The 27,397-nt window shown below is 40.4% G+C and overlaps 2 protein-coding genes across 3 annotated transcripts; one reads left to right on the forward strand and one right to left on the reverse strand.

The window, feature by feature from the left end:
* Positions 1-954: 954 nt before the first annotated feature.
* On the forward strand, positions 955-7,924 carry sigirr (single immunoglobulin and toll-interleukin 1 receptor (TIR) domain). Its single transcript, XM_068722450.1, has 10 exons — positions 955-1,159; positions 1,815-2,084; positions 2,361-2,568; positions 2,665-2,792; positions 3,380-3,538; positions 3,636-3,779; positions 4,147-4,249; positions 4,425-4,575; positions 5,043-5,220; positions 7,153-7,924. Exons 1-10 carry the CDS (start codon positions 1,090-1,092, stop codon positions 7,323-7,325), a joined length of 1,584 nt encoding a protein of 527 aa, XP_068578551.1. The 5' UTR covers positions 955-1,089; the 3' UTR covers positions 7,326-7,924.
* A 233-nt stretch (positions 7,925-8,157) lies between these two features.
* pkp3a (plakophilin 3a) lies at positions 8,158-24,908 on the reverse strand. Of its 2 annotated transcripts, XM_068722435.1 has the most exons (14): positions 24,807-24,908; positions 22,424-22,601; positions 18,130-18,221; positions 16,786-17,564; positions 15,585-15,708; positions 14,411-14,615; positions 13,121-13,295; positions 12,540-12,657; positions 12,287-12,451; positions 12,007-12,189; positions 11,753-11,906; positions 10,931-11,126; positions 10,658-10,745; positions 8,158-9,327 (listed from the first exon to the last, which is right to left on the reverse strand). In XM_068722435.1, exons 1-14 carry the CDS (start codon positions 24,813-24,815, stop codon positions 9,286-9,288), a joined length of 2,508 nt encoding a protein of 835 aa, XP_068578536.1. In that variant the 5' UTR covers positions 24,816-24,908; the 3' UTR covers positions 8,158-9,285. The 2 variants fall into 2 exon arrangements, with proteins under 2 accessions (XP_068578536.1, XP_068578535.1); XM_068722434.1 differs by lacking the exon at positions 24,807-24,908 and having other exon boundaries at positions 22,424-22,765.
* Positions 24,909-27,397: the final 2,489 nt, after the last annotated feature.

Consider the following 27,397-nt stretch of genomic DNA (forward strand, 5'->3'; position numbering starts at 1 on the left):
AGCTACATTAATGTCAGTATTTTCTTCATGTCATCGCTAAACATTGTTAATGGAAATTGTGGGGATTTAATGACCCGAGGGGATTTTACATTCTATATATAAATAGAAGTCACACATGGTGTCTTTTAAGAGCTGATGCTAATATTTCTTAGTCTCAACATCTTTACATTTAAGAATTCTAAGCTAAAAAATATATTATTATTATATATATATATATATATATATATATATATATAATGTATCCACTTGAGATGTATTTAAACAGCATTTTGACCGTCATATATGTAGATAAAATGCAAACAAAATATAGTTGAACAGTATACCAATCTCTCACAAGGCACCATTATAAGGGGATTATAAAGTTGTAACTTTATTAATGGTAAATAAAAAATGTACCATTATAAGGACACTTTTTGGGTTGTCAGGTTGTGAAAAATCCCCTTAACTGGTTAGACTGTTGGACTTAATTTCTGGAAATGTATTAACATTTTTCTTTACATTTACATCTGCAGATTTGATGATAACACATTTATGTCTCACGTATTTAAACATTTGCACCTCAAAAGTATGGGTTACTATAAAGTATGCTATATACTGAGTATTACAAAGTGAAAAACTCGTGAATATTTATGAATGGATTAAAAACGTGCAGCCAAAAAAGATTGATAACGACCTCGAGATCTACTTATTATTTATTTACCATTTATACATCCTGTATAAAAGGTGCCTTATAAGATACTTTTGAACACTTAATTTAAAACAAACTTTATATTATATTATATTATATTAGGGACGCACTAGACGTGTTGTATTTTAGTGAGTTTTCCTGTCTCCTCTCAAGTTTTAGTGTACAGTAGGTGAAAGCCGGTGCGAACGCCACGTGACCATGGGGAGCCAATAGCCAGCAGAGTTTCAGGTATCGCCAGGTGCACTTGATCAACCAGAAGGCTGACGTCTCCGGAGTCGAGTCACATCGGCTGTAATGAAACTGTAATAATCAGTATCTAATAGAGGGATGTAGGTGTACAAAAAGCTCTTCACTCGGCTCACTTGTCACCTGAGGAAGGAGGAAGAAAAAGACTGCGCCTCATGGCTCTGATTTTATTCGCTTTTATAATTTTGCTCACCGGAAAATGGGACAAGTCTGTCCTTGCCGAGGGTAAGGATGAAGAAAATCACTTTATCATGCACTTGAATTTACTCATATATCATAGGTTTACACTTTATTGATAAGTCCGGTTTTAAATAAACTGCATTTGTTGATAGCTGTAGTATTCATCGTATTGTTAATTAAAAACTGTCATAGTAAGGTTTATGGGATGCTGGTCAGTGCACATGTGGTCAGTTCGTACAGGGTCACAGTGTCTGTCACGCGGTCACATGCTGTTGCCTGGCAACATGAGCCGGACTTCGGACCCGGATGACTGTCACCTTGTTTGAGAAACTGTTAAAAACAAAAATAAAGCAAAGGGGAAGTCAGAGAGGAACCAGAGAGGAACCAGAGCGGGCAGTTGTGCTGGTTTAGACATAGTCCTGGTTAGCGCGCATGCGCTGAATATGTTGAAGAACAGGTCTTTTGAAGCACAGTGAATGCAAACTGTTAACGTCCACATACGGTGGGAAAACTGTTTTCCCAAAAGGAAATTAAGTCACTTATAGGTATTTGCTTGCTTAAGTTATTTGATCACACAACATAAATTCAGTTTCTTATGTCATACTTAAAATTCAATTAGAGATCAGAGTCAGTTTTTGTTGACTTGTTGTGTCCGCAATGTAAAGGTGACTGTGTAAACCCCCTTTCTCTTTATTTGTAGCTCAGTCTTGTGTGGATGAGAGCAGGTTTAAGGAGCAGGTGCTCTACGTGGGGCAGCAGGGGCCTCCATATCGGCTGAAATGCCCTCTGGAGCCCCAGAGCTCCTTACGGCCTCAGCTGACCTGGCAGAAGGACTGTCAGCAGCTCCCTGCTCAGGTAGGGAAGGCCTACCTGGAGTTTGACAAACTCACCTTGCAAGATCAAGGGAACTACACCTGTATGCAACAGAGCAACAGCACAGCCTCATTCACTGTGCGTCTCATAGTTAAAGGTAAGTATTATTTCCACACGTAATGAAGTCATCTCAAACCTGATACTGTGATTATGTGTCTCTCACAGTGGGCTAGTATCCGTCCCTGAAGTAAACGTAGAGTTTGTAGGTGGGGGTTGAAGGGGCTAGTTGAATGACTACACCTGCAAAGACCCATGTCATTTCAGCATGTCTTCCAGCTGCAGTCTCAGGCTGTACCTGGCAGTGCACATGAAGGCCTCCATTGTCTGGAGCTCCTGCAGTGAACACAGATAACAGTGGTCTGACTTTCCACAGAGTCTCAGTGCTCCAAAGCCCCCGAATTTGAACCGAATGGGGGCTCGAACGGACTCCGGAGGAATGTGGATTGCACTGTGACACTGAACTGCACTGCTCTCCTCCAATGGGACCCAAAAGAAGAGCACTGCGACAGCACGCTGCAGTGGAGTAAAGACGGCCAACCACTCACCAATCACACACATTACACGCAGAATACCTCCTCATGGTGAATTGAAGCTTTTTTTTTTAAATATCAGTTACATGGCACCTGCATTTAAAATGTATTTCAAAGTGAGATCAAGTTTTCTGTCCTGCATATCAGGTCTCCTGTTGCCGGCCAGCTGATGGTAAACAGTCTGCTGGTGATCAACCTCACACAGCTGGATGCTTTTGGGCTCTACAGCTGCACAGTGAGGAACATTTCCTCTGACTTCAGCCTGCCGTACTCACGTAAGACAACTAAAGATACCTATATATGCAAGGTTTCTTACATTCTGTCCTGCATCTTGTTTTATATTTTCTAAAAGATTACCCACCTAAACATGAAAGAGAAACACAAATGTGACAACGAAGATTAGAGAAAACAGTGAAAGGCCAGACTCCATAAATAAAGAGGAGCAGCAGTTATGTACATTATCTGCATCAAAAACCATATGAAAGTGTATTGTAGACATGATCAGTGTGTAATGGAGCAGTAGAAAGTCAGCCAGCTCCACACACATTGTCAACTATCTCAAGGCTATTAATACCACAGACGCACAGATACATTAAGTCTGTATCATTTTACAGCGCTTTGGCAGGAAGCCTGGCCCAGCGTGTAATCAGTCAGCCTTGTGATTCACAACACAAATTGATTCTGATTAATGTTACTTCTCCCTGATTTAACTGCACATTGAAAATGTGTTCAGTACTTAACTGTTGCAATGACCCAGATGTAAAGAATCACTCTTCTGACAAAATCCATATTTGGTAGTTTAGGGTTATCAATTTCAATCCGAGTATTGATTGTTTATTTTATGCTTATTTTTGGTCTGCAGACACTTTAGTGTGCTCATACGGCCCCAACCACACATCAGCTGTTATTGCAGCCATCGTTCTCCTCCTCCTGCTGGCTGTAGCTGCTGTTGTGTACTCCAGGTGTCACTTGAACATCAAACTCTGGTACAGGAACTCCTACGGAGCCTATGAACTTAATGGTGAGGCCTCTGAAGTGATAAAAGGGTGCTATAATCATGTATAAGACTGTACAGTAGTATTAACACCTCTGCTATGTTTGTGTCTCCATGTCTTCAGATGGCAAATTATATGATGCCTATATCTCTTATGTGAACAATGATCATGACAGGAAGTTTGTCAACTTTATTCTCAAACCTCACCTGGAGAATAAAAATGCGCTCAAGGTGCACCTCAATGACAACAATATTCTACCTGGCTCAGGTAAGATTTCTGTCTGTTGGTCTTCATAGGAAGCAACGGGAGAATGGAAAATATTCAATCCATTTTTTTATGCAGTTTCTGTTCATTTTAATCTTCAAAATCCAGGATTTTCTGACTTACACTGTAATTACCTGCAATTTGCAAAATGAGTTTTCTCTCATGATGATCTTGAGACGTTTCCCTAATGAAAACTAATCTCTCAGACTTATACGTTTGCAAATGCATCTTCAATTTGCATATCATTTGTGTGACCAGTGCTTACATCTGTGTGTAAGCACTTTTTGTGAAACTGGATCTTGGGTAAAAAAAATTGTAATATGAAGTTGCCCATTTTTTAACGATGCATAACATTATTATTTATCTCCAGAACCTTCTGCCGAGCTGCTAATGAACATAAGTCGCTCTCGCCGTTTGATCGTGTTGCTCTCTTATGCTTACCTTGAGCAGGACTGGTGCTCCAATAACTTCAGGTCAGACGAATTTAATGTATAAACGATTCTTTTCAAACAGCACTTTATATATAAAACTTAGTAAAATGACTGTGGCACCATTACAATACACCACTTGAGGTCAGTGTTGCTGCACTTTAGAGCAGTTTCTCCAGTATGCCCTATCATGACATACTGTAGCTGTGTGTGTTTTCAGACAGGGCCTTCTGCACTTGTTGGAGTTGTGTCAGCGGCCCATCCTCATCATGTTGGAGGGTCAGTCCAAACGCATGGGACCTGAGATCAAGCAGCTGCTCAGTGAGCACCAGCACCGCCTCACCATTCTCACCTGGAGGCACAACTCTGTGGTAAGATCCACATTAATAATACCCATTAGTGCTTTCTGAGCAAACAAACATCAATAACAAACAGAATACAGTATGAGTAATTTAAAGCATCAGTATGTTTCTCTCTGGATTTCAGCCAACTTGCATGGAATGAATATTTTATTGTATACATATGTGCAGAATATCTATAATGTTTATAGTTAGTGTCTGGACTCGACTTGTGTTTCCATTGAAGCAACATTATGCATTCACATTACAGTGAAATAATCATGTGAAAAGAATTCACTAACGATCATTAAAACCAAAATTAGCAAATGTAGAAATGTGTTTCAATGTAAATGAATAAATATACATTTAATTTCAAATTCAAAATGTATGTATACTATGTATGATGACACATGCAAGTACGGCTTATGCAGTTGAGTTGAGTTCAGTTGGACTTTTTAATGGCGGAGTGTTCGGTTCCTGTGTGTTTTTGGTTTCCACAGACTCCGTCCTCAGTCTTCTGGAAGGAGATGGCCTTAGCGATGCCTCGCAGAGTCGTCTTCCGCAGTGAGTCTGCAGGCGACCCTCAGACTGTGCTACAAGATGACAAGGACCCCATGCTGACCCTCGACTCAGACTACCTTGACTGCCGCTCAGACACGGACCCTGCTAGAGATCTGGGTAAGAACAACAGCCAAAGGACTAGATAAGTCCTCCAGCTCTGATGTTTGGTTCACTCTTCACTCTATTTGCACATGCAAATATAAGAAATGCATATTAAAGCTGCACTACCTTGCATGAATGAATGTGAAGTGAGATATGTGTGTTTGTTTTTTTAATATTGAGGCAAGCACGCTCACGTTTAACAACTGTCTTGCACTGACTCTACTCCAGGGATGTAAATGCTTGTCAGCTGTTTGGCGTTTCATGTACTTTTGTTGCAAGAGAATGAGAATATAAAAAGTTAAGGCCAATATGCAAGTCTCAACCTGATAGAGACTCTTTTCTCTTTTTCGACACACAGTGTGCATTGAAACTGACGTAGTTTGAGACTAATTTGAATCTACAAAATGGGTTCATCTACAGTTAATCTTTAACTTCAATACAAGGAAATCATATTACATGATGAGCTTGCACATATTTTCCATGCCAAGCAGACATGTGAAACAAATGCTTTCAAGAAATAGCTCTGCATTTGCTTAGTTGCTGAAAATTAGATGAATAGATCAATACCAATTTAATATGCTTCACCTAAATATGAAGCTACAGTCGTTTATCTTGGTTTGGCACTAAGACTGGAAACGCCTGACTGTCCAAAGGTAACAAAATCCGCCTATCAGCACCTCTAGAGCTCACTAGTTAAGACATAATTGTTTGTTTAATCAGTTCAGATACAGACGTGTATAGACTACAGCAGTGATTCTCAACTGGTGGGACCCGTTTTCAGTGGGTCGCGGACCTTTGCCTGAAAAAAATAAATAAATCCTGTGCTTTTATTTTGAAGGGGATTTTTTATGCAGCGGAGTTATTCACACTCCTTAATACTGTATTTGGCGTTAATACTTTGTAATGCTAATAGACACCCATTTCACAGTATAGAAGAACACCCACAAAGTTTGTTTTCGTATGCTAAGTGAGCGAAACGCAAGTACGACACCAACTACATGAGATATGGATTTTCTTACATTGAGGACAAAATCCTCAGTGTGTTTTGTGCAGCGAGGTTCTGGCACAAGAAAGCATGAAGCCGTCAAAACTGAAGCGGCATTTGTTGGATCAATCCGCAGCGGATAAACTGAAAACTATACCTCTGTCAAATGACACTATAAGTAGGTGAATTGAAGACATGTCGGATGACATCAAACAACAGACCACAGCTCGAATTAAGGCAAGCGGTCATTTTGCATTACAAATGGGCGAATCTACAGACGTAACAAACAAACGAACAGTTTTACTCGTCTACGTGAAACATGTGGGACAAGGACTGACGGGAACAATTTCTCTGCACAAGAGAGCTCCCTGCTACTACGACTGCAGAGGACATGTTCAGCTCAGGTTCAAACTGCACCATCTTTTCATTAAATACATTTGAAAAGTTGAAAATTTGGGTCGCGGCTTGTCATTAAGGGGTGAAGGTGGGTCCCGCAGCCAGACCAGTCGAGAACCACTGGACTACAGGTTGCCTCGCGGTGACTAAAGCATTTTAAAAAAGTTACTCTGCCTGGACAACAAATAGTCCAGAACCTAACCCCATGTAAAACACAAGCTGATGTTTTACAGGAACCATGAGTTAGCTTTACAGATAATGGTAAATCAATTTTGTTATCGTTGTAAGAACATGTTTTTGTCTGTCTGCATGCTAAGCTAAGCTAACACGCGGCTGGCTGTAGTTTCACGATGTGAATGGACAAACATGAGCGTGGTATCAATCTTTTCATCTAGTTCTCGGAAAGAAAGCTCATGCATCTTTTAATTTTAAATTCAGGGGAGACTATTGAATTACATAAAAATCATGATGCAGCCCAAACAGCACAACACGTTAGCAGTGAATAATATATAATGTATTTGCTTTCAGTTGGGACAGATGTTTCACCTTTGCTCTCTCTGCTGCAGGGCTGCACCTCCCTGTGTACAAGGCTCTGGCCTTTAAAGCGCCTGTCCTTCCTGCTGCTCCCGTCACTGCAGCTGAGCCCAAATCCTCCGACATCGACGTGTCGGACCTGGGATCACGCAACTATGGAGCCCGCTCAGACTTTTACTGCCTGGTCACTGAGGAGGACATGTGATCCACACTCCCCTCACTGCTACTGATCTCTACACCTACATGGACATCTTCATTAGCATTGCTTTATAGTTATCTAGTAAATATGTTTTTCTTTTATGTACAGGGTGTTGTTGAAATCAAAATGTTACCTTTTTCTGTTTCCACTTACCAAAGACTGATTTTCATTGTTTTTGTGTATTTTTTTTAGTGTTGTGTTAAATATTTTGTGAGAAATTGTAGAAGAAATTGTCTGAAATATTTGTGTTAATCAGGGAAAGAAGTAACTTGATTTGTCATTTCACTGCCAACATCTCTCATAAAGTCCCCAGCAGAGGGCGGAGTGAGGAATTCTGCTTAAATAGATTTTTTAAATTTTAAAACTGAAAAGAAGTTTCAGTTTTAAAACTGAAAGAGGTTCAGGAAAATATATGTAAGGGAATCATAAAGTCAGATTTGAACCTAGACCAGTGGTATCTGTTTTTACACCAGTCAACTGAAGCAGGACAACGCCCATGACTGAAGAACTCATAGTTCTTGACATTTCTGTACAGGTAGATTTCTGTGTGTGGTGTAAACAGACTGTTATCACAGCAATCACGCTAATAAAGCAGTTTGACGAAATACCCGGCTATTTCTAGGGGCTGATGGTCTTTGTCCTCATGTAGTAATGATTGCTCTACCTGTAATGAAATAAGAGCCTAAATAAGGGTGCAGCAGGGAACGTCTGGTATTATTCCTGTCTGAGCAGGAGCAAATACGTAAATAGGGAGTGGCTGACATTTCACCACCTTAGTGTCACTCTGTTATAGTCACAGCATACGCTGCAGCGCGCACACACCAGAAATGCTTAAAAATTACATTTCACTTCCAAATCTGTAACTTTTATTAGCTCAAAAATACCCAGATGATGCATCTGCCTGTACACAACTCAAAAGCAAATATAAAACAGTGAGAAGCCACACAGAAACATAAGGCCACCATTTATGCCTCAGGACAGTAATAACTATGAATCATAGATTTAGAGATTTGTATGAATACTTACAAGTTTCATAAAATAAAATGAAAATATTAAACTTGTCAATCCAAATAAGTTTCAATGGGGTCTAACTGTGAAGTGATAGATTTAGCAATAAGACCTCAATTACAAAACAAATATTGTATCTATTATGAAATCAAAGTTAGGGTTGTATCCTTTTCACAAAGCGATTACAATTGTCACTCATCAGCATTTTGTATGAGAAGATTAAAAAAGTTTAAAAAGCACATAACTAGTACAAAAGTCGACTTTAGAGGCATAATCATTATCAACAGATTTCTGAATCAAAGATCCACATTTATATAAATCTCCTGTGGTTTACATTCAATTATAACTATGTTATAACTTTGACTCATTTATAAACATATTTATCCCTCCAAAATGTATGAATACAAAGCACGCAAATGCAATATATAAAACATTTGATTTCTGTGTAAAATAAGAAGCAATATTTACAAAAATACACTTGTTGGCGTTTCTGCTGTGATTGAGGTGCAACAGTGAGAAGACAAGGCAGAAGTGTCCACCATATTGTCCATCAACAGTTGCTCAACTGGCAGAAACAAAAAGTTTCATCTGAATAAATGTTGCTGTGACAGACAAGACATCCCTGATTCCAAACTAAAACATACAGTGTTCAAACAAAAAGAGTAAATGTTTAAGGTGCGCACATTCTGCATGTATCAGAGTCCATCAATAGTCCAGTGTACCAGATCCACATTTCTTGAACTGTCCGTTGAGTTTTAAAAATACACAGGAAGTCCTTTTCCATCGAGTAGATCCTCCATTACTTGTCTGTCCATGTTGTCATCATAAAGTATGGCAGATAAGAACTGAACCTACGCTATCTTTGAATAATATAAACAGTCTATTTACTCCACAGGCGGCTAGAGTGCAGGCTTGATCACTGTTAAAGAAGTGAACTTGTATGGCGTTAATTTTTGTTTTAGATTGACATATCCGTGAAATCTGGTCTTGTAAACCCTTTCTGTAACACAAAGAAACAAAAAAAAAGATAGTGTTATGACAGTGCATGGACATAAAACACATAAAAAGTGTGTTCTTATTCAAACATTAATTATAATGTACACCACAGAGGTGTAAACAAAAGCTCCCTTGATTTTTAAACTTGACCTGGAGTGAACTCTAAACTAGCGATACAACAAAATCCATTTCAGAGTTACGCAATTCAGTATTGAATAGCTTAATTTTTGTGATTGTTCATATTTGTTTTGTAACAGTTGGTGGTGCAGATATCTTGGATTTAAATTTCAAAGTGTATGCAAGACAAGTTTTAAGGCGTTTTTTTGTTCTGTTGGGACTTGTACGTTAAGACATTGGATGAACACCTCGCCCTTGGGAGGGGCAAGTCGGGATCTGCAAAAAACAGAAAGCGTACAACACCTGGTCCTGCCCAAGATGTGGACACGCCTTTGAGTGTGTGTGTGTGTGTGTGTGTGTGTGTGTGTGTGTGTGTGTGTGTGTCTGTGTGTTGTAAGAGCAGCAGTGTGAACTGTCAGAGATATATGGGTTTTGAACTTGTGCCAAGCAACTGAAGAGGGAATTGCGGAGAGAAAGGAATGTCATCCGTCACACACACACACACACACACACACACACACACACACACACACACACACACACACACACACACACACACGCACACACACGCACACACACACACACACAATCTCTGTCACTCTCACTCTTTTTCACACTCAGGCACAAACACGCAGATATAAGAATGAGGGTGGGGCTCCATGAAGAGAAAACGTTTCCACTGAGCTTTGACTTTTGATCGGCAGATGACAAACAGAATCCAACTTGTTGTTCTTGGTGTGTTAGAGGCCAGGAGACTCTTGAGAAAGACATTTTTGTACTGAACTGAATGTGTCTTTCATATCTTTTTTTATACTGAATTAAATATAGTAATAATACTGTGTGAGGAGAACACTTTTAAGTCCCTCAATGTAAAGTGCAGTATAGTCATACATTGATATAAGCTGGTAATGCTTAAAAACACTTTTAAAGTGATTTTATAACAGTGCCATCTGTGTTTTCAGCATAATTATTCATGTTTAAAATCTACTACTGTGTTATTTGATGGTTCGATAATACACAATAACTTTAATTATGAAATTCATTATTTGATCCCTTCTAAAGTATCAAGATATTAATAACACTTAAAAATGCTGCTGAAACTCACAATAGACTATTAGAAAAAAATATTTTCAAAACTAATGCTTTATCTTTGATGTATTATTGATTTTCCCTCTCAGTTTTCTTTGATCATGCAGAGCTCGATTTCAGTCAGTTACCTCTTTGTAGTCTTTGTGCAGTTTCTTGTACTGGAACATGTTGCTGAGAACGGTGGCTGCCGCCTTGGCCGCTCTTACCTTCCCAGAGCTAGTGAAAACAGATTCATCCAAGGTTAATGCTTGGTACAAATAACCTTGTTTCAGAAGATAGGCAGCAATATTCTATGTAGCATTTAACATCAAATGTCATGAAAATGTGCAAATGTCTGTATCAGGGTAAGTACACAATTAACTAGTTTGGCATGTTAAATCAATTCCACTTTAACCTCTCACCTGCTGTCATGTGAGTTCTTGATGCCGGTCAGTTTTTTCAGGCCATCAAAGTAGGTGATGTCTCTGGCAGCTAAAGCGCTGCTGGTCACCAAGTTATTGAGAACACCACAGATGTTGACCGTCACTTCGCTGGAGGGCTCCTTCTGGTGTCCATCATTAGGCAGCTTGGTCACCAGGTTGTTCACCACCTTTGTAGCTGGATAAACCAATAAGTATGGTTAAGATTTATATTTACAATCAGATAATTCCCGTCAGCAATGGGATCCTGCATGAACACACACGTTTAAGTAAGTTCAAACAGATATTCTGCTTTTTTTGTTTTGTTTTTCACTTTTTAACTATTCAAATTGAATGTTATAGACAGATGATTGCTTAATTCCATTCGGGCGTTATTTGTTTATCCTGGGTATCCCTGGTTATCTTAGATTTTGGTGTCTGAATTTGAGTTTGTAACCTAAATTCTTTTTTTACTTGACTTGAATTATTCAATCAATATTTGACTGATCTGAATTTATAAATCCTGTAGTAAAAACTTTTTTTATTTGCACGTAAACTAACTAAATTTAAAAAAAGGAATACCACATAAATTCCGATAAATGCTTTTCAAAGCAAATTGAAATGCTATAAATTCAGTGCTATTTACGTTTCAACATTAATATCGTGATGCAACAGTGGTGAGAAAAGTATTTTAAACAATTACTGGAATTACTCTAAAATGTGATAAAACAACACATTTTACTATGTTATTAAAAGTATACTGTGTTAACAGGTAGCTCAGAGCAAATTATTTATATCTAACAAGGATTAAAAAAAAGAACTGACCCATGTCATTCTTATCCTTGGCATGGCGGGACAGATTTCGGAGGAGGCCTGTGAGAGAACGCAGCTCCAGATCATTGTTGGTACGCAGGTGGTCCAGCAGCACTGGCAGTACGCGCTGCTGCTCCAGAGCCACCCGGCTCAGCACAGAGGCCCACTGCAGGGCAAAGAGGGACAAAGTAAATATTGGGCAAACTTCTAAAAGATTGTTGCACTTGAATGCTTTTTACAGGCGAACTGAAAAATCTGCTGCTTACCCTCTTGTCTCCAGCTGTGATGTTCTGCAGCGCTCCGGCAGCTGCCTCGCGGGTGGTGGAGTTGATCTCACAATCATGCAGCACACGCTTGTACACCCCCACTATCTGTGGGTGCCACAGCCACTCCGCGCCCATTGGCACCCGAGCAACCTCGGTGAAAGTGGAGAGATCCTGGTTCTTTCTCTGTCAGGGGAAGGAAGAGACAAGGAGACATTGTTGAGACGAATGAATCTGGTCTGTACACACAAAAAGCTGAGGGATAAATCTGACGTATTCTTACATTTTTGGCTTTCCGGCTCTGAGGTGTAAAGCAACCAATGGCTTCGCCCTTCCCTGAGCCCTGACCTCTGGTTGGTCCTTCCAGGCGCATTATAGCAGATGGAGGTATCTCACTGTAAAGCTGGTAGGAGAGGTTCCTCAAGACACACACAGCATTTTCCAGCCCCTAAGAAAAAACACACACAGACAAATAAATACACAAGCCTTGGTATGAAACAGCAGCTTGAATTCAGCTCCATCTGGTCTTGTCTCACCTTGTCTTCTGTCTTGTTTTCATCAAGGGAGGCCTTGATGTAGCCCACCAAAGAGTCCACCAGTCCATGTGTTTCTCTCATCTGCTGACGGGTCTTTTCGTTCACAGAGCTCATATTCCTGAGCACACAGAGAGCAAGTGTGGGGTCAGAGAGATATTTCTGGTAAAATCCAGTCAGGAATCATGTATGTTTTTACTTTAGCCAGAGGGTGCAAATAGAGAATGGCGTACAGTTTGGCTTAGGAGTGAGTTTCTACTCCTTGCACTCTGCATGATAAATATATAAAAAAAAAAAAAAACAGCAGTGATTAATTTGAGCACCCTCCAGTGCGCACATAAACAAAGCCGAGCCAAAGCAACTGGAGGCTGGAGTGATGCAGGCTTTTGTAAACAACAGTAAAAAGTGATGGGTATGCTAAAAGCGCCAATGGCTGTGAGCTGATGCTTGATTTAGTGTGTCCTGCCAGAACAAATTCCCAAAATGCAAATGTGATCATGGGAGAAAAAGCAGACGCAGAAATGTATTTTAACGAAGGAACATGCTGCAACCACAGAGAGAAGACATGGATATGTGAGATGCACCTGAGGCATCCTGTGGTGTTGTAGAATATGTCTGCCTCAGAGGGAGACTGCTGGATGCTCTCAGATTCTCCACCGCCTGTCAGAGGGATGAGGATCTTGTCAGTCAGCTCAGGAAGTGTCTCCCTGGCCAGTTTCTCCTTCAGGTTGTCTTTGGATGAAAGGTTCCACAGGATACCTGCACACATACACACACCAGTGGACAGTCAGCAAAACAGACATGTATGGTTCATTTTGCATATGTATGTAGCTTATTTAATGTTTAATATTGGACGTTTTAACTTAAGTGTTCCTTGAAGAAATTTTGGTAGGTCGGCTTAGTCGCTGAGAGTTAGATCAGAAGATTGATACCACTCAAAGTGGTATCAATCTTCTGATCTAACTCAATGCAAGGAAAAAAACAAGTGTACTTCCCAAAATGTTGAACTTGGACAACTTTCAAAACCTCTGAGAGAAGCAGGCTGCTGCTGGCATGACAAGATAATGTCACAAACTACCTAAAAAAAGGTGCATATTCCCCCTTTGACCCAGCTGATACGAATCAAGATGTAACGGCTCAAAGGAAAGAGTGACAAGGCCATCACTCATCATTCATAAAGGGAGTGGATATACTGTAAGTACACAAGCCCAGACAACTCCCACACACTCCTGTATGCCTCCTTCTCACACACCCTATAGAACAGCCTGCAGCTCCACCTCATCCACCTCTGACTCTGCATACTCAGACACACTACATGTCATACAAATCTCCACACTATGAAGTTCTTGCAACATCGATTTTCTAAGTTTCAGCGTTCATTTTATGAGAAAGTATGTTTGCCGGTTCTGCTGACAGTAGATAATTGTGAATAATGACAGAGTATGAACGTGTGAGAATGTATGAGTGCTGAAGGGTGAGTTGAGTCAACTGGAAACCTATTTAGACTTGAACTGTGAATGACCAACTAACATTAATGTTGAGTACTGAAAAACAACAACACTGACTAAAAGAACATCTCTCACATCTCCTCTGAAATTACAAAACTATCTCAAACTTGAATTCTGTTACAGTAAATGAATCATAATCTGCGGATTCTTGTAAAAGTGACTAGTTACAGCTTGCCACCGTCCTCCTGTTTGTTTGCTGCTAAATAATAGCAATCTCAAAGGCTACTGTTTGCTAAAAGAATTTCAAGGACACTGCTGTCTAGATTATGTTGCATCCAAATATTGTGACCGACTAATTTACATTAATTTCTACTCGAGGAAAAAGTCCAAAACATGCAGTCTCAGACCAACTCTGCCAACTCCTACCGGTGATATTTTTGTGGAGCTCGTCATCAGAATCCTTGAGGGCCTCGACCAGCTGTGGGATGCCGCCCTCCTCGATCAGGGCCACCTTGTTGTCCATGTTCTCATAAATAAGGTTGCGTGTGGCACCAGTGGCATAACGCTGTACTTCCTGGTTGTCACAGTTGAACAGCTTCACCAGCTCACCAATGCCCTTCAAGCGACGCACCTAGAAACGAAGTGGCAGGAAAAACATTCTGTTTAGGATATTTACTGTTTTGGTAACTACGGTGGTTAGGTGATTCAAAAATATATAATGGATTGAAGCCCCTATGTGTAGAATAGATATGTGATTATAGTATCTTTCAAATTATCTGAACTTTAGGCGTTTGTTTGTAGAAAATTGGCGCAGTCTCATTTTTTATTCCATTCATATCAGTGTCCCCGGGTCGGATCCATGGTGCATAGACATGCATTGCTGCCATAGGGCCTTAAAGGAATAGTTCAATTTTGGGAGATACACTTGTTTACTTTCTTGCTGAGAGTCAGATGAGAAGAATATCACTCTCATGTCTGTATGGTAAATATTAAATGAGGTGCTGAGACTATTTTGTTACCTTTGGACACAGCCAGGCTAGATGTTTCCCCCTGTTTCCAGTCTTTAAGCTAAGCTAAGCTAACCGGCTGCTGGCTGTACCTTCAGATTTGCTGCACAAATAGTGGTATCGAGCTTATCATTTACCTCTCAGCAAGAAAGCAAATGTGTTTATTTACCCAAATATCAAACTATTAAATCATCTGGATCTCTTTTCGTTAAACTCTTTAAATACTGACTCTAAACAACTTCACATGAGACTGCATCCTCAGAGCTAAAAATAATCTCAACAAGCTAAAAGCACATGGCCAAACTTTGAGCGAATGAGCTGCCTGTCACATAAAATAAGGGTTGTAATCCCTATATTGTATGTCTGCCATTCAACACCTGTACAGGGCAGAGTCCAGGTATGTTAGTGATGATAAAAATGAACTGGAGCACACCGCAACAGAAGACACAACTGCTTCTCTATGACACCAGAAATGAAGAAACACCCATCGTTTAAAGGAAAACAATTTTCATGACTGAGTTTCTCAATGAGGGATTGCAGAGAAGAAAAACCCAGAGGAAATCTGACCACACAGTGTAATCAGTTTGAGCTACCTCGTCTTTGGCCTCGTTGTCGTTGTAACACTCATGTTGAATGTAGGCGGCACCCAGGACCTGCAGATCATGGTCGGACTCTCTCAGGTTTTGCACTGCGGTGGGCATGTCCAAGGAGGTGATCCTAGCGAAGGAGCAAATAAACAAATTCAACCAAAAAATCTCAAACATTTCAACTATGGCCCCCTGACAACACGTATGGTATTATAAAATATGTCTTTTGGATGTTTGAATGAAAACAAACAGTAATTATTCATGGATGATTTGTTTCTTGTCTGCAAAAATTCAGCTTGTTGTATTTCTTTCAACACACACAGTGGTCTGTGAATTCGCTTGGCTCACCATACGCTGTGGGATGTGTGAAATGTGAGGCCTGGGACTGAGCTGCCACACCCAAAACCAGTCCTGCCGCTAAGGAGCCACCACCCAATGCACTGCTCATATCACACACTCCTCTCTAAAACCTCCTGACACATGAAAGCAGTGACTCCATCATACTGGTGTATCACATTCACTAGAATATCACTGATCTCTGTCATTGTGTATTTTAAACTAATTAAAGGATAAGGACGGCATGATTCCATATTTTTCTTGTTGTCAAAAAATCCAATGAAAAGACTCAAAGCAATAATGTTTTTGTCTGTCTCTCAATACTTCCGTATCTCTGTAGCCTGTCTTTGTTTCACAAGCACAAACCCATTTGTTCCTATTGAAGACATGAAGCTTAAACAACAGACAGAGACATCAAGTTTAATTTTGCCATTTTTAGCAGGCGTTACTCAAACATTTTCAGCACATTTAGTGTGCTGGTGAGTATCTACCGCAGCTGGACAGTGAATGTGGGACTGACTCAAGATAAACTACATGCCCATGTAACTTGTAAAGAAGGGACATGTCAGTACAAAAGTGTGGCTCGTTGTTGTGTTTTCAGACAATGGAGGGACAGAGGATCTCTTTAGCACAGAGGATTCAGCTTCTGTATATCAGGCTTTGCCTCCACAAACCATACTCATTAGTAGGATCAATTAATTGTTGGTTTTAGTCTTTTCTTAGGATATGTTGACAATGGTAATGTTAGAATATACCTACACTAAATTACACACTGAAGATTTGATTGTTCGAGGACACGCAAATGAAAACATCTCTGTTGTGAATGTGAGCAGAAACAATGGGTGACTTTGTTGTCAATTGAGTGTCTCACCCGCTAAGGTTGGCCATGCTGGCTCCCATCTCCATCTGCCCATCGTAGATGTCGGCGCCCCTGCCCACACTCTTCACGCTTCTGAGTGACATGGCCCGGGACATGGTGCCCTTACGCTGCATTAGGTTCGCCTGGGAACCAGAGGACACTCCGGACACCATGAACCCTCCGTCCATTCTGTCCCCCCCTCCACCATAGGTGCCCACACCTGGGATAATCTGCTGCCCAGAAACGGAGCCCATGCTTGTCCGGTTTCGGTTTGTAATCCTGCTGATAGTGCGGTGGGCTGGGCCTTTGAAGGAATGTTGCTGGCTGAACTCCACTTCTCCTCCTGTCATCCCTCCGCCGCGGGAAAGAGTGCCACTAAGAGATCGGCGCATGGGTTGCGTGAAGTTCATGGTGCCTCCTCCTTGCCTCATCTGGGTAGTGTAGCCGTTGACTGCGCTCTGAGCGTACTGGCGGCTGAAAGTGGCGTCACGGTCGGAGACCATACTGCCGGCATCGCTGCCATCCATCATCCAGGGATTCACCTGCGCTGTATGCTGCCGCACTGCTTGCATGGAGAGGATCTCTGGGTCCATTCGGCTATGTTGCCTGGCGCCCCCTTGGTAGCTGCCCATGCGTATGTCGTCTCGGTAAAAACCGCCCCCACCCCCACCACCACCACCTCCAACACTTCCAACAACATTTTCACCCCCGACACTGATCTTGTGCAACTGGGCCATGTCTGGGCCAACAGACTGGCTGCTGAAGCCTGCCCTCTGGGATATGCGTGGACCCTGAGAATTTGGAAGAGGAGTAACTGTTAAATGTGTAACCGGAGTTCAGATGAACTGTGTATGTGTGCATGAATTTGTTGTGAGTCGCAGCATATTGCCGAAAATGTTTTCTAAATTTGATGTGAAACAAAGGTAAGTAAAGGTAATGGTAGTATTTTTTTTCCCTATTAATTTCCATTCCTCATACAAACATACATTAGTTTAGAAGATAAGGGCATTATTATTGACTCAAATATCAGATATGGACACATTGAAAAGCAGGATGAATTCCATAATGCAGCTTCAGGTATTGCTTAAGCTCAGAGCTCAAACATCTGTGGCACAATGCAAATGTCTTCCTGTTGAATCACTAAAATGGAGGAATCTAGAGGGTGGACTTGAAACCCTGAGCTGATCTCATCACGGCGTACTGTGAAATACCACACATGCTGTGTCCTGGGTGACCCACTGTGGCACTAGCAGAGGGTCGGTGAAAGTGTTTAAATGGCACATTACATGATCAGCTGGATATGTCCATGACCTGTGTGAATAGATGCTAAAACTGACATAATGCTGCAGTACTCACCATTGTTCTGGAGCCCGAGTACATGTAGGAGGATTTAGAGCTGTAGTTTGGGTTATAGGTTTGATATTTTATAGCTGAAGAACTGCCGTAGTCTGGAAGGAAGCAGGGAGACAGAATAGCAGATGAATACCACATAGAATATCACATTGTTGAAAAAATAAAATGCTTTACTGAAAGACTAAAACTGGTTTCCACCTATTAATACAGTACAAGGTAAACTATTAATTAAAACATACACTGAAGTCTTTGTACTTTGCTTTTTCTAACAGTAACATGTCAAGCCTTAAAGGATAGCTTCACAGTTTTTCAAGTCTGTCTTAAAACAACAATAAAAAGAGATGTGAGCAGGAGCAATGATTACAACACTTATAAGAACAAGCAGTCTATTTGTCACCTCTTTAAATGACATCCAGCTAAAAAGTTACTTAAATAATCAGCACTTTATGGGGATTTGATGACTAAAAAGTCATGGCAGAGTTGATGCGTTCATCCTATGGCTGGCTTCTAAACAGGTCCAGGCAGAAACAACACAAAAACAAATGGAAGCTCTTTGATTGGAAAAAGTGCCGTCTTGTTGTGCTTGAAATGTGTTGCCCACACATCTGAATGTAGTGTGAGAGCTACTCTATTCATCTTTTGTTCTGTGTGCACTTTTGTTGAAATGTATGCATCAGAAGTGCTGATAAATGGTTTCACTTTTTGCAAGTAAAGAGTTTCTATTTGTCTTTATTCTGGAAGTAGACTCAGCTGACAAATGCCTATTTTTATTTGATACTTGTTGTGACCTTTCAGTAATGACAAAAGTAGGGTGTTGCATTTTCTCCATTTGAAAGTCATCATCTACTTTTCATCATTTTAAATTTCTTAACACACTGATTAATGTAATTGTGTAACCACGTAGAAGCAGAACAATGTTGGCTATCTTGATAATACCAGAGAAGAACGCCTTTAATGGTGTTAGCTGTGTCAAGTGATCGTTAAGTTCTAACCCATACATAAATAATACAGCAACAAACAAAAAGTCTATGTAACAAATGGCACAGTGGAGGTAGATTTAATCACAGCAGGACGGGTATAACGAGGTGTAGCGCCTCTAATTTACAACAAGGCTGTGTATGAAAGACATACAGTTCGAATAGCAGGTATGCTGTTGCACTTAAGACTGAGGTTTCAATTGCACACACAGTCTGTAACAGCGGGACCCGACCAGTCACCCAGTGTGACGTCTCTGGTTACCCTTCACTTGGAGTGAACAGTCCACATACACAAAGACGCTCTGGGCTCGCTCAGCACAGATAGAGTGTGAACGTGTTTGCTCTTAAACCACTTAAACCAGTAGTTACCTGACAGGTGAGTGAAGAATGTGACAGCAAACATGTGATGCTTAAGTCACAATTTATAAACTCAAAAAAAACTTTCTGAGAACTACTTTGTTGTTCCAGGTACAATGCAAACAAACAATAAAAAAAGACTACAGTCATGCTAGGGCCTCTAAGCTAAATGCTAAGAGGAGTTTAGTGCGTTGATGCTAACATTTACCGATTAGCACTTAACACAAAGTTGAGCTGAGGCTGATGGGCATATCATTAGTTTTACAGGTATTTAGTGTAAGAATTAGACAAAATAAATTGACCTGACGACGGCGCATAATGAAACGTTATCACCAAAGTTATTACAAATCATTCTCAGGGAGACATAAATGTCTACAGTTTACAAAAAACACTAAATTGTCAACTTCATAGTGGCGCTAGAGGAAAAGTCAGAGGGTCACCAAAGTCAGTAGGATTTACCCTCTGGGGACCATGAACACTGTACAACATGTCATTGCAATCCCAAGGATCAGTACTAGACTGACTACAATTTTTACAGCCACACTGCTAGCATTCAGTGTTTGAAGATGTGTAACATGTTCTGACACGAGGCTCGAGCCAATGCTCCCGGCTGCACTGATAATGATCAAAACTGACTAATCCCTTTGTCTCAATGGAGCGCGCACACTTAACGACCTCAGACGACCTGATCCGCCGGGAAAAATAACTAAATAATTATGAGGGAACATTATCAAAAACCAAAGACAGGTTCATGGGTGTGACTTTAACCACACTAATGTGTGAGTTTTGTGTACATTTTTTAATTTTCCATGTGAGCAGAGGGGAGGGGTGAACTACCTCCACGCTTCTATGTAGCGCACGCACACACACACACACACACACCAAACCAGTTGGTGTAGAGGAGAAAGAGCCAACCTCGGCAACGCCCAACACACCTTTGCAGCACACGGAAAACACACACAGAAAACAAATTTTTTTTATCATCTGTTGTCTTTTGAAATAATTACTTTGGTCATAAAGCCAATATGTAAAAACACATTATTATCTGCTCTCACTTTCTGTTGAGACTTGCCCATGAACACAAATTAGTCCATACATAGACAGTTGTTGCAGCATTTAAATACAGAAGAGGAGGCATTCCTTGCAGAATCCTCTGGGTGCTCTCATCATGTGTGCATTCATTCATAATGAGCTCTTCTGAAGCCACAAGCCACTAAAATGGCAGCATTCCCTGTTGTGTTGTTAGCAATTTTTCTCTGCCTCTTGTACAGGTTTCAAAAGACGATGAATATGACGTGGCAGCATTTTGTGACTGTTTGTTTTGCTCCCGGCAAAAGACAGGGCAAAAGACAGGCAGAGATAACAGTGTACAAAATCGAGCACAGCCTAGTTTTTCATACAGTACGGCCATGTCTGGCTGAAGTCTTTGACAAACATAATGGAGGTAAAGAACAGACAGTGACTCATTTAGCAGACGTGTATGTCCCTCTGCATTCCCAAATTTAAAATGGCACGAACAGTATGTTTCTTTCCTTCGAGACAGTTAGCCTACTGGGGAAATGCTCAAACCAGACAAGTGAGAACAAGATTCCTTCTCACAACCTAGAATTTCAAAGGCCACAAAAACAAGAAGCTGAAGAAGCTCCTAATTCAGCTCCTTAACTGCATCAAATGTGTCGTAGCAGTCGAGTAAACAAATTCTCAGCTCGACTGGAAACTTTTAATTTCCTGTGAGGGAGTCTCACTGCTGCTTACATAACAATCCCACCTTGGCTGACTTTGTCTGCGTGCCAAGACGACTCAGACACACCGTTTGACAATGCGTCTGCTTTGAACGGACAACACAACAGCATCACCTCTCAGGTATCTCTTCAACCCTCACCTCTTAAAGCTGAGTAAGACCTGAAACCTAATCCCACAGTGGGAGCCTTTCACCGTGGCCTGCTATCAGGGAAGTTCATGAAAGCAGCACTTGTTTGAGCCTGTTACACATTAACTCTTTCTCATGTGCATGTTCACCTCATACAGCCCTGTAAGATCACCACAGAGGCTTCAGGTTCTTCTGCTACGAACCTGCAGAGCAGCTGAGTGGACAAATTCCCAGATGAAAAGGCCCACAGGAATGCAACAGGGACAAACATGCAGAAAAAACAACACACACACACACCTGGCGTATTGAAGCATGCACACTCGTTGAAGGTAAAAACTACTCTGATATGAGTCACTTCCGGGGAGTACTGAAATTGGTTCTTGTAAAATAAACAAAAACTTTTGTTATAGCTGAAACAATTAGTCGAATAATCAATGTGTCAGGCAACAATTGGAAAGTTATTTTTAAAGCAAGAATTACTTCCAGCCCTTTGGATATTTTCTGGTTTTCTTTGTCTTCCAGGATAGTGATCTGAGTATCTTTGGGTTTTAAACTGACTGCAGGCTGCTCTGGAAATTGCACCGACTGATTTATAAATGAATGAAGAACATATTCAGTGGACTGATCAAAAATGTTTCTCCATGTTATGCTTGTCTGGTGTGATTCAAAAAGGGAGAACAGAGGAGGGGCTTAACATTTTGTAAACAGGTTATAAACAGTTTTGCTATATGGGGTATCCATTGATTGATCGCAGTTCCTCACTGGAGCCCAATCCAAAAACCCACCCAACATTTTATTTCAGCGATTTTGAGTATTGGCCAATGGAAACAGGTCTGACTGAAGAGATATGAGTTTCAATTCCCCGTCTATATATCCCTAACAGATAAGTGATATGTTATCATTAGGCTATAAACCCAGCACTATATTGTCAGACCTGAACCTGTGTGGGGGCTCAGACTGGTTTTACCTACTGAGCCCAAATCATTTGTCAGCTCATGCTGGGCTCTTCACGCGGAAATACTTTCATGAAGCAGAACATACAGCCGGCACAGTTCCTCGTGAAAGTGATACAAAAAAAACTTTTGATGTTTACCTGACATGGCGTATTGCGAGGCGGATCCATTCTGACGCGGAAGTGTGGACTTCTCCGCCATTCTCATCTGGACCTGCTGGTGCACGCGCCGCGCTCTGGCCATCTCGTCCGACATGGTGCCCCCGTTCCCGAGCTGGATCTCGGACGGGAGTCCATACGTGGTTACCGAAGTGTTGGGCTGTATAGCGGACAAAAACACGTTCTCTGAGGTCACGACACTCATGGTGTAAAGTTAAGAAGACGACGCAAGTAGGGCGCCTGGAAAGAAACCGTGGTGCGGGCAGGTTGATTGCGCGGCTGAAAGTGTCTGAGAGGCGCACGGGAGAGGCGCTCGGCGCTCAGAGAGAGCTGAACATCAGCAGGAGGTGGAGCCTCAGAGTCAGTGAACCATGACCACAGCACCTACCTGACTCACAGGTGCTCATTTTCTTCTTCTTTGGGGTTTTACGGCAGTCCTTAAACGTTGCATAACTGCCTCTTCCTGGATTTAGTCTCTCTAAATGTCTTGTTGTATAATTAGTCCGCTCATAAAACCTTAAAGCAATTTTATGTCCACAAAAAAACACGACAAAAAAAAATTTAGCTTAGCATTTATGATTACATCTGCCATAGAGAGCTGAATTATAAATTATAAAAAAAATACGGCTTTAAAATGGACTTTTAAAAGGGTTTATTTAAATGGAAAATTCCTGAAAATGTTCTTACTCAGTAATAATATTGATTAAGTTTTACCTAAGTATTACCTATATTTAATTTCAACAACCTGAAAACAATGGTGTTATGTAAAAATTGTTAAAATAAACTTTTATGGAACATTAAGTAGATTTTTTCATGTAAACTTACATTTAAAAAAAATGTCAAATCATGTAATTCATCATCACCATTAAAATAGATTAAAAATTAAGTTCCATCATGTAACAGAGTTAAACAGGAAATGACAGTGTGGATAAACCAGGTCAAATAACAGCTCTACTGTGGTCAGTGGAGTCACATCTAAGTTAATAACGAGTTAAATGGGACAGGGCTAATTCATTAACACTATGATGACACATGTCATCCAATGTTACAATTCTGCTGTTTACAGTGGTGGAATGTAACATACATACAAGTACTGTAAGTAAGTACTGAAGTTCAATTCTGAGGTTTATTTGAGTATTTACGTTTATGCTACTTTATAGGCGACTTCTACTCTTCTACATTTACCTCAGCGGGTTTGAATGATCTTTTGACATGTCTTATTCTGAAATGGGCCATTCGGCATAATAAGTATTTTAATTAAAATTGTTGCTACTTTAAGTATATTGTTATGCTTCAACTTACTTTTACTAGCACTTTTAGAGTAGTTTTACACTGTGGTATTGCTACTTCTTCTACTACTGGCTGTTTAGTTTTCTATATTAGTTTATTCAACAAGGACATTGCTTATCTTTTTGAATCTGTAATAATTAGGTAAATACAGCTACATCACATACACTTTATGCTTCAGTATGCAGCAGTAAAAGCCTTTGAGCTTTACGTAGTTAGAGAGCATAGTCCATGATGTTTTAACAAATGTACCTGATATTAGGTTCAATCTTGATGTTAGGTATGAATGGAGGACTGTAAGGTGTGGCACAGTCTCACACTATTAAGGTGGAGCCACACCTTTGTTTTATCTGGTTTGTTTTATATGAGCTTAGCAACTGTGAGTCACTGCAGCCAATATGAAAGCAATATAAACCGTGGGAAGAGTACATGATACATGCTGCATGTCAGTATCTACCTGTGAGGCGAGAACAATTCACCATCGGAGCAGATTAAACACCTAAATGGACTCAAGTATAAATAGATATCTCTTCTAATTTTTACTAGAAGCTGATTCTGATTCTGATTATTTTCTGCCTGCCTTCCTTTGTTTGGGTGCATCTGAGCAGAAAAATATGAACCACAGTCTTTCTAAAGGTTATTCAATCAGCCAACCATTTCCCTTGAGGATATTAGAGGATTTAATTTCCCCCAAAGCAGATCAAAGTCGATAGGTTTACACTCAATCGGATGCGGAAGCAGATCTATAGAAGCATTCTCCCTCTGCTCTGCTCATCTGCTCCATGTTTAATTGAACAATCACCTGTTCCTTTAGCACATATTTCTTCACAGTCCTTCCAAATCTGTTCATACTGACTTCCCCTTCATTGTAATGGTTTGTGAGTAGAAACAATCAATCACAGCTTCACAGCTTCACAATCCATCACAGCTTCACAAGCCGGCGCTTAATGTCTCAGGGAGTCTGAGATGGTGACAAACGTTCTCAGTGAAATCAATTTTACTTGATTATTCAAACAGACACAAAATAAAGATCAATCTTGTATAAATATAAAAAATGAATTCACATATTTTGACTCACCATTACCATGGATGCTGTGTCAATTGTAGATGTTCTCCTCTCTGATGAAGTGCACCGAGTGATCTGATCTGGTGGGATATTAGAAAGTATCAAAAGCTAGAGCCACAGTTACCGCCCTCAAATTAACAATAACCCTTTCCTTTGCGATATATGCAGGGCATTCATAAAACAAAGAGATGAGTCAAAGGAGAGGTTGACACCACAGGGTGTGTACAGACGAGGGGGGCAGACTGTGACTGTGACTGTGACCGAAAGTCAGAAGAACAAGTTCTGTTTCAGTTGTGATTCTGCTTTTCTACTAAAAAAGCTATTTATTTTCTAATGAAAATGTAACTGTAGGAGGGTTTTGTATTATAATTTTGCACAATACATTTTATTAATGGCGTGTGATTCAACATCAGTGCTGGGTTTTTTTTTGTATGTTGCAACATTTCACTGATGACTCACTCAGTCGAAACAGTTTAGAGCATCAGAGCAGCTGTTTTACTGGATTCCCAGCCCAGTTCAGAGGCACACAGAGTGACAGACATCAGCCTAAAGGTTGAATCAGATCGCTGTGTGTGCAAATGCTAGTGTGTGTGTGTGTGTGTGTGTGTGTGTGTGTGTGTGTGTGTGTGTGTGTGTGTGTGTGTGTGTGTGTGTGTGCGTCAGAGAAAGTGATTGCGCCAGAGAGCGAGAGTGACACCCTTGCTCTGTCTAATGTCTGGAGCGTAAGGAGCCAACCGTCTTTCAGTGAGGTAATGTCTGAAGATACACTACAGTACATAAAGTAGGTGGGCACCCAAACATTAGAAAACTATTACAACAAAACAATATTAAGTCAAATGGATTTTGTGTTCACCCAATGCACGTAGAAAGAGATACAAACACAGTGGTTTCAGTGGGTATAGATGGATTATGAGACAATGGGCCCCTGGGCACAGACATGTAAAAGGCCCCCCACTGAAAGAGACGCAAGACAGCATACACGACTTATAAAGCATCGTTATTAAACCCAGTAAGCGAATATTTTATTTTTTATAGTTATGGGCTAAATGTTCCTTTTGTTTGGAAAACAAAAGTCAGTTATCTTTTTGTTAAACCTACAAATAGACTTTTTTTTTTTAGGTTTAAGGTAGTGTTTCAGAAAAAGTACTGTGGACACCAATCACAGATATAGAGCATTTTAAATCCACTGTATTATGTTTTACAGATGTAAATTAAGCAATGCTTCTTTTTCTGTGCCAAATTTCTTGTAAAAGTAGAACAATTTGAAATAATCAATATGACAAATACAGTGTATGTTTGGTATGTTTTTCAAGCTGTTATAGAGGGCCAAGTGTCTCCAGGACCCAATCAGAACATGAGGGTAAACATCAGCCAAAATATAAAGCACTCCAAAGAGTTCTTTCACATATAGATATTTGAATATATATTTAATTTGGATATTAATATAATATGTATACAAGTATGCCCAAGTAAACACATGTATAGGGTAATACAATAGACTACTGACTACAACTTTGTTATCATAAAACTATTTGTAAAATCTTGTAAGGGGCATCGTTGGCATCTCCTAAGACCCAGGGAAGATGCCCCTGTAGGTACCAGATGTGCTCAGCCTGTCAGATCGACTCGGGATCCTGAATTTACAGGCCATTGGTGATATGTGGCAGAGTCTAAACTAACTCGCTTGGCGCCCTTACAACCTGCCCCTACCCTGCATCTGCTTGGCTATATCCTTCCAGGCCGTTGCTAAACGCTAACATTAGCCTAATTTTAATGTTAACCGGCGCCACAAAGTAAACAGGCCCAAGAAGAGAGCTTTTGTTTTGTTTTTTGAGCATATAAACTATTATTCTAGACTTATTTATAATGATAATGCAAGTCTAAAATTTAATTAACAGGCACTCGGCCCTGGACATGGACCCGCAACCCTCCAACCTCATTTCCATTCTACAGCAATTTCTTGGCTCATGAGCAAAGAAACTCATGAGTTGTTGTGATATACAAACTTGGTATTTGGATAAGATTAACTTTATGTTCAAATTTTGACGTTGCTCTTATACATCACCAGGGCAATTTGGTACATGGGTACATCTAGCTATATAAATCAGTCCTGCAATAAATTCTGTCTTCAATGAGGTTATAATGTTAACATTAGTTAAAATATTTTAGAAAGGTGTTAGTTTTGGATTTTGTGCTGCTGTTGACTTGCAATGTGTTTCACAGAGAAGCGAGAGGTGTTTCTAATAAGAAAGAATATTATAGAAACGGACGCACATTACCTAAAAAGGAGAGGATGTCTCCTTTTTAGGTAATGTGCGTCATTTATCAGTAATTTGGTTTGATTCCAAAAATCATGACATGGTGTTTTCTGATGAGAAAGTAAACCTGTTGGCTGAACAAACACCGAGTGTTCTGGGTGTGTCCGCTGCCACAGTACCAGAAATACAAGTCAGATGAGTTTTTGATGTATTCAAAGTGCTGCAGGGGGGACAGATTGTGACAATTGAGCAAGAAGAGCGTTGATAGTACACTGCCTCCCTGTGGTGACTCACGGAAAAAATACTTTTAGGCTTGTTGAGTGAAAGTTTATGTGTCAGGTCGAA

Source organism: Cebidichthys violaceus, unplaced genomic scaffold, assembly GCF_023349555.1.
Source record: "Cebidichthys violaceus isolate CVI_PGR_0920_01 unplaced genomic scaffold, fCebVio1.0.p SCAF_3, whole genome shotgun sequence".
NCBI classification, from domain to species: Eukaryota; Metazoa; Chordata; class Actinopteri; order Perciformes; family Stichaeidae; genus Cebidichthys; species Cebidichthys violaceus.

Bases quoted from the DNA above. Each gene is read 5' to 3' on its own strand.
- sigirr (XM_068722450.1), top strand. From the start codon at position 1,090: ATGGCTCTGATTTTATTCGCTTTTATAATTTTGCTCACCGGAAAATGG. The intron at 4,250-4,424 runs GTCAGACGAATT...GTGTGTTTTCAG, and splicing joins TGGTGCTCCAATAACTTCAG to ACAGGGCCTTCTGCACTTGT. The intron at 4,576-5,042 runs GTAAGATCCACA...TGGTTTCCACAG, and splicing joins CCTGGAGGCACAACTCTGTG to ACTCCGTCCTCAGTCTTCTG.
- pkp3a (XM_068722434.1), bottom strand. From the start codon at position 22,646: ATGAGTGTCGTGACCTCAGAGAACGTGTTTTTGTCCGCTATACAGCCC. The intron at 18,222-22,423 runs GTAAACATCAAA...GCTTCCTTCCAG, and splicing joins CTCGCAATACGCCATGTCAG to ACTACGGCAGTTCTTCAGCT. The intron at 9,328-10,657 runs GTAACTGACTGA...TTTGTGTTACAG, and splicing joins TGCACAAAGACTACAAAGAG to AAAGGGTTTACAAGACCAGA.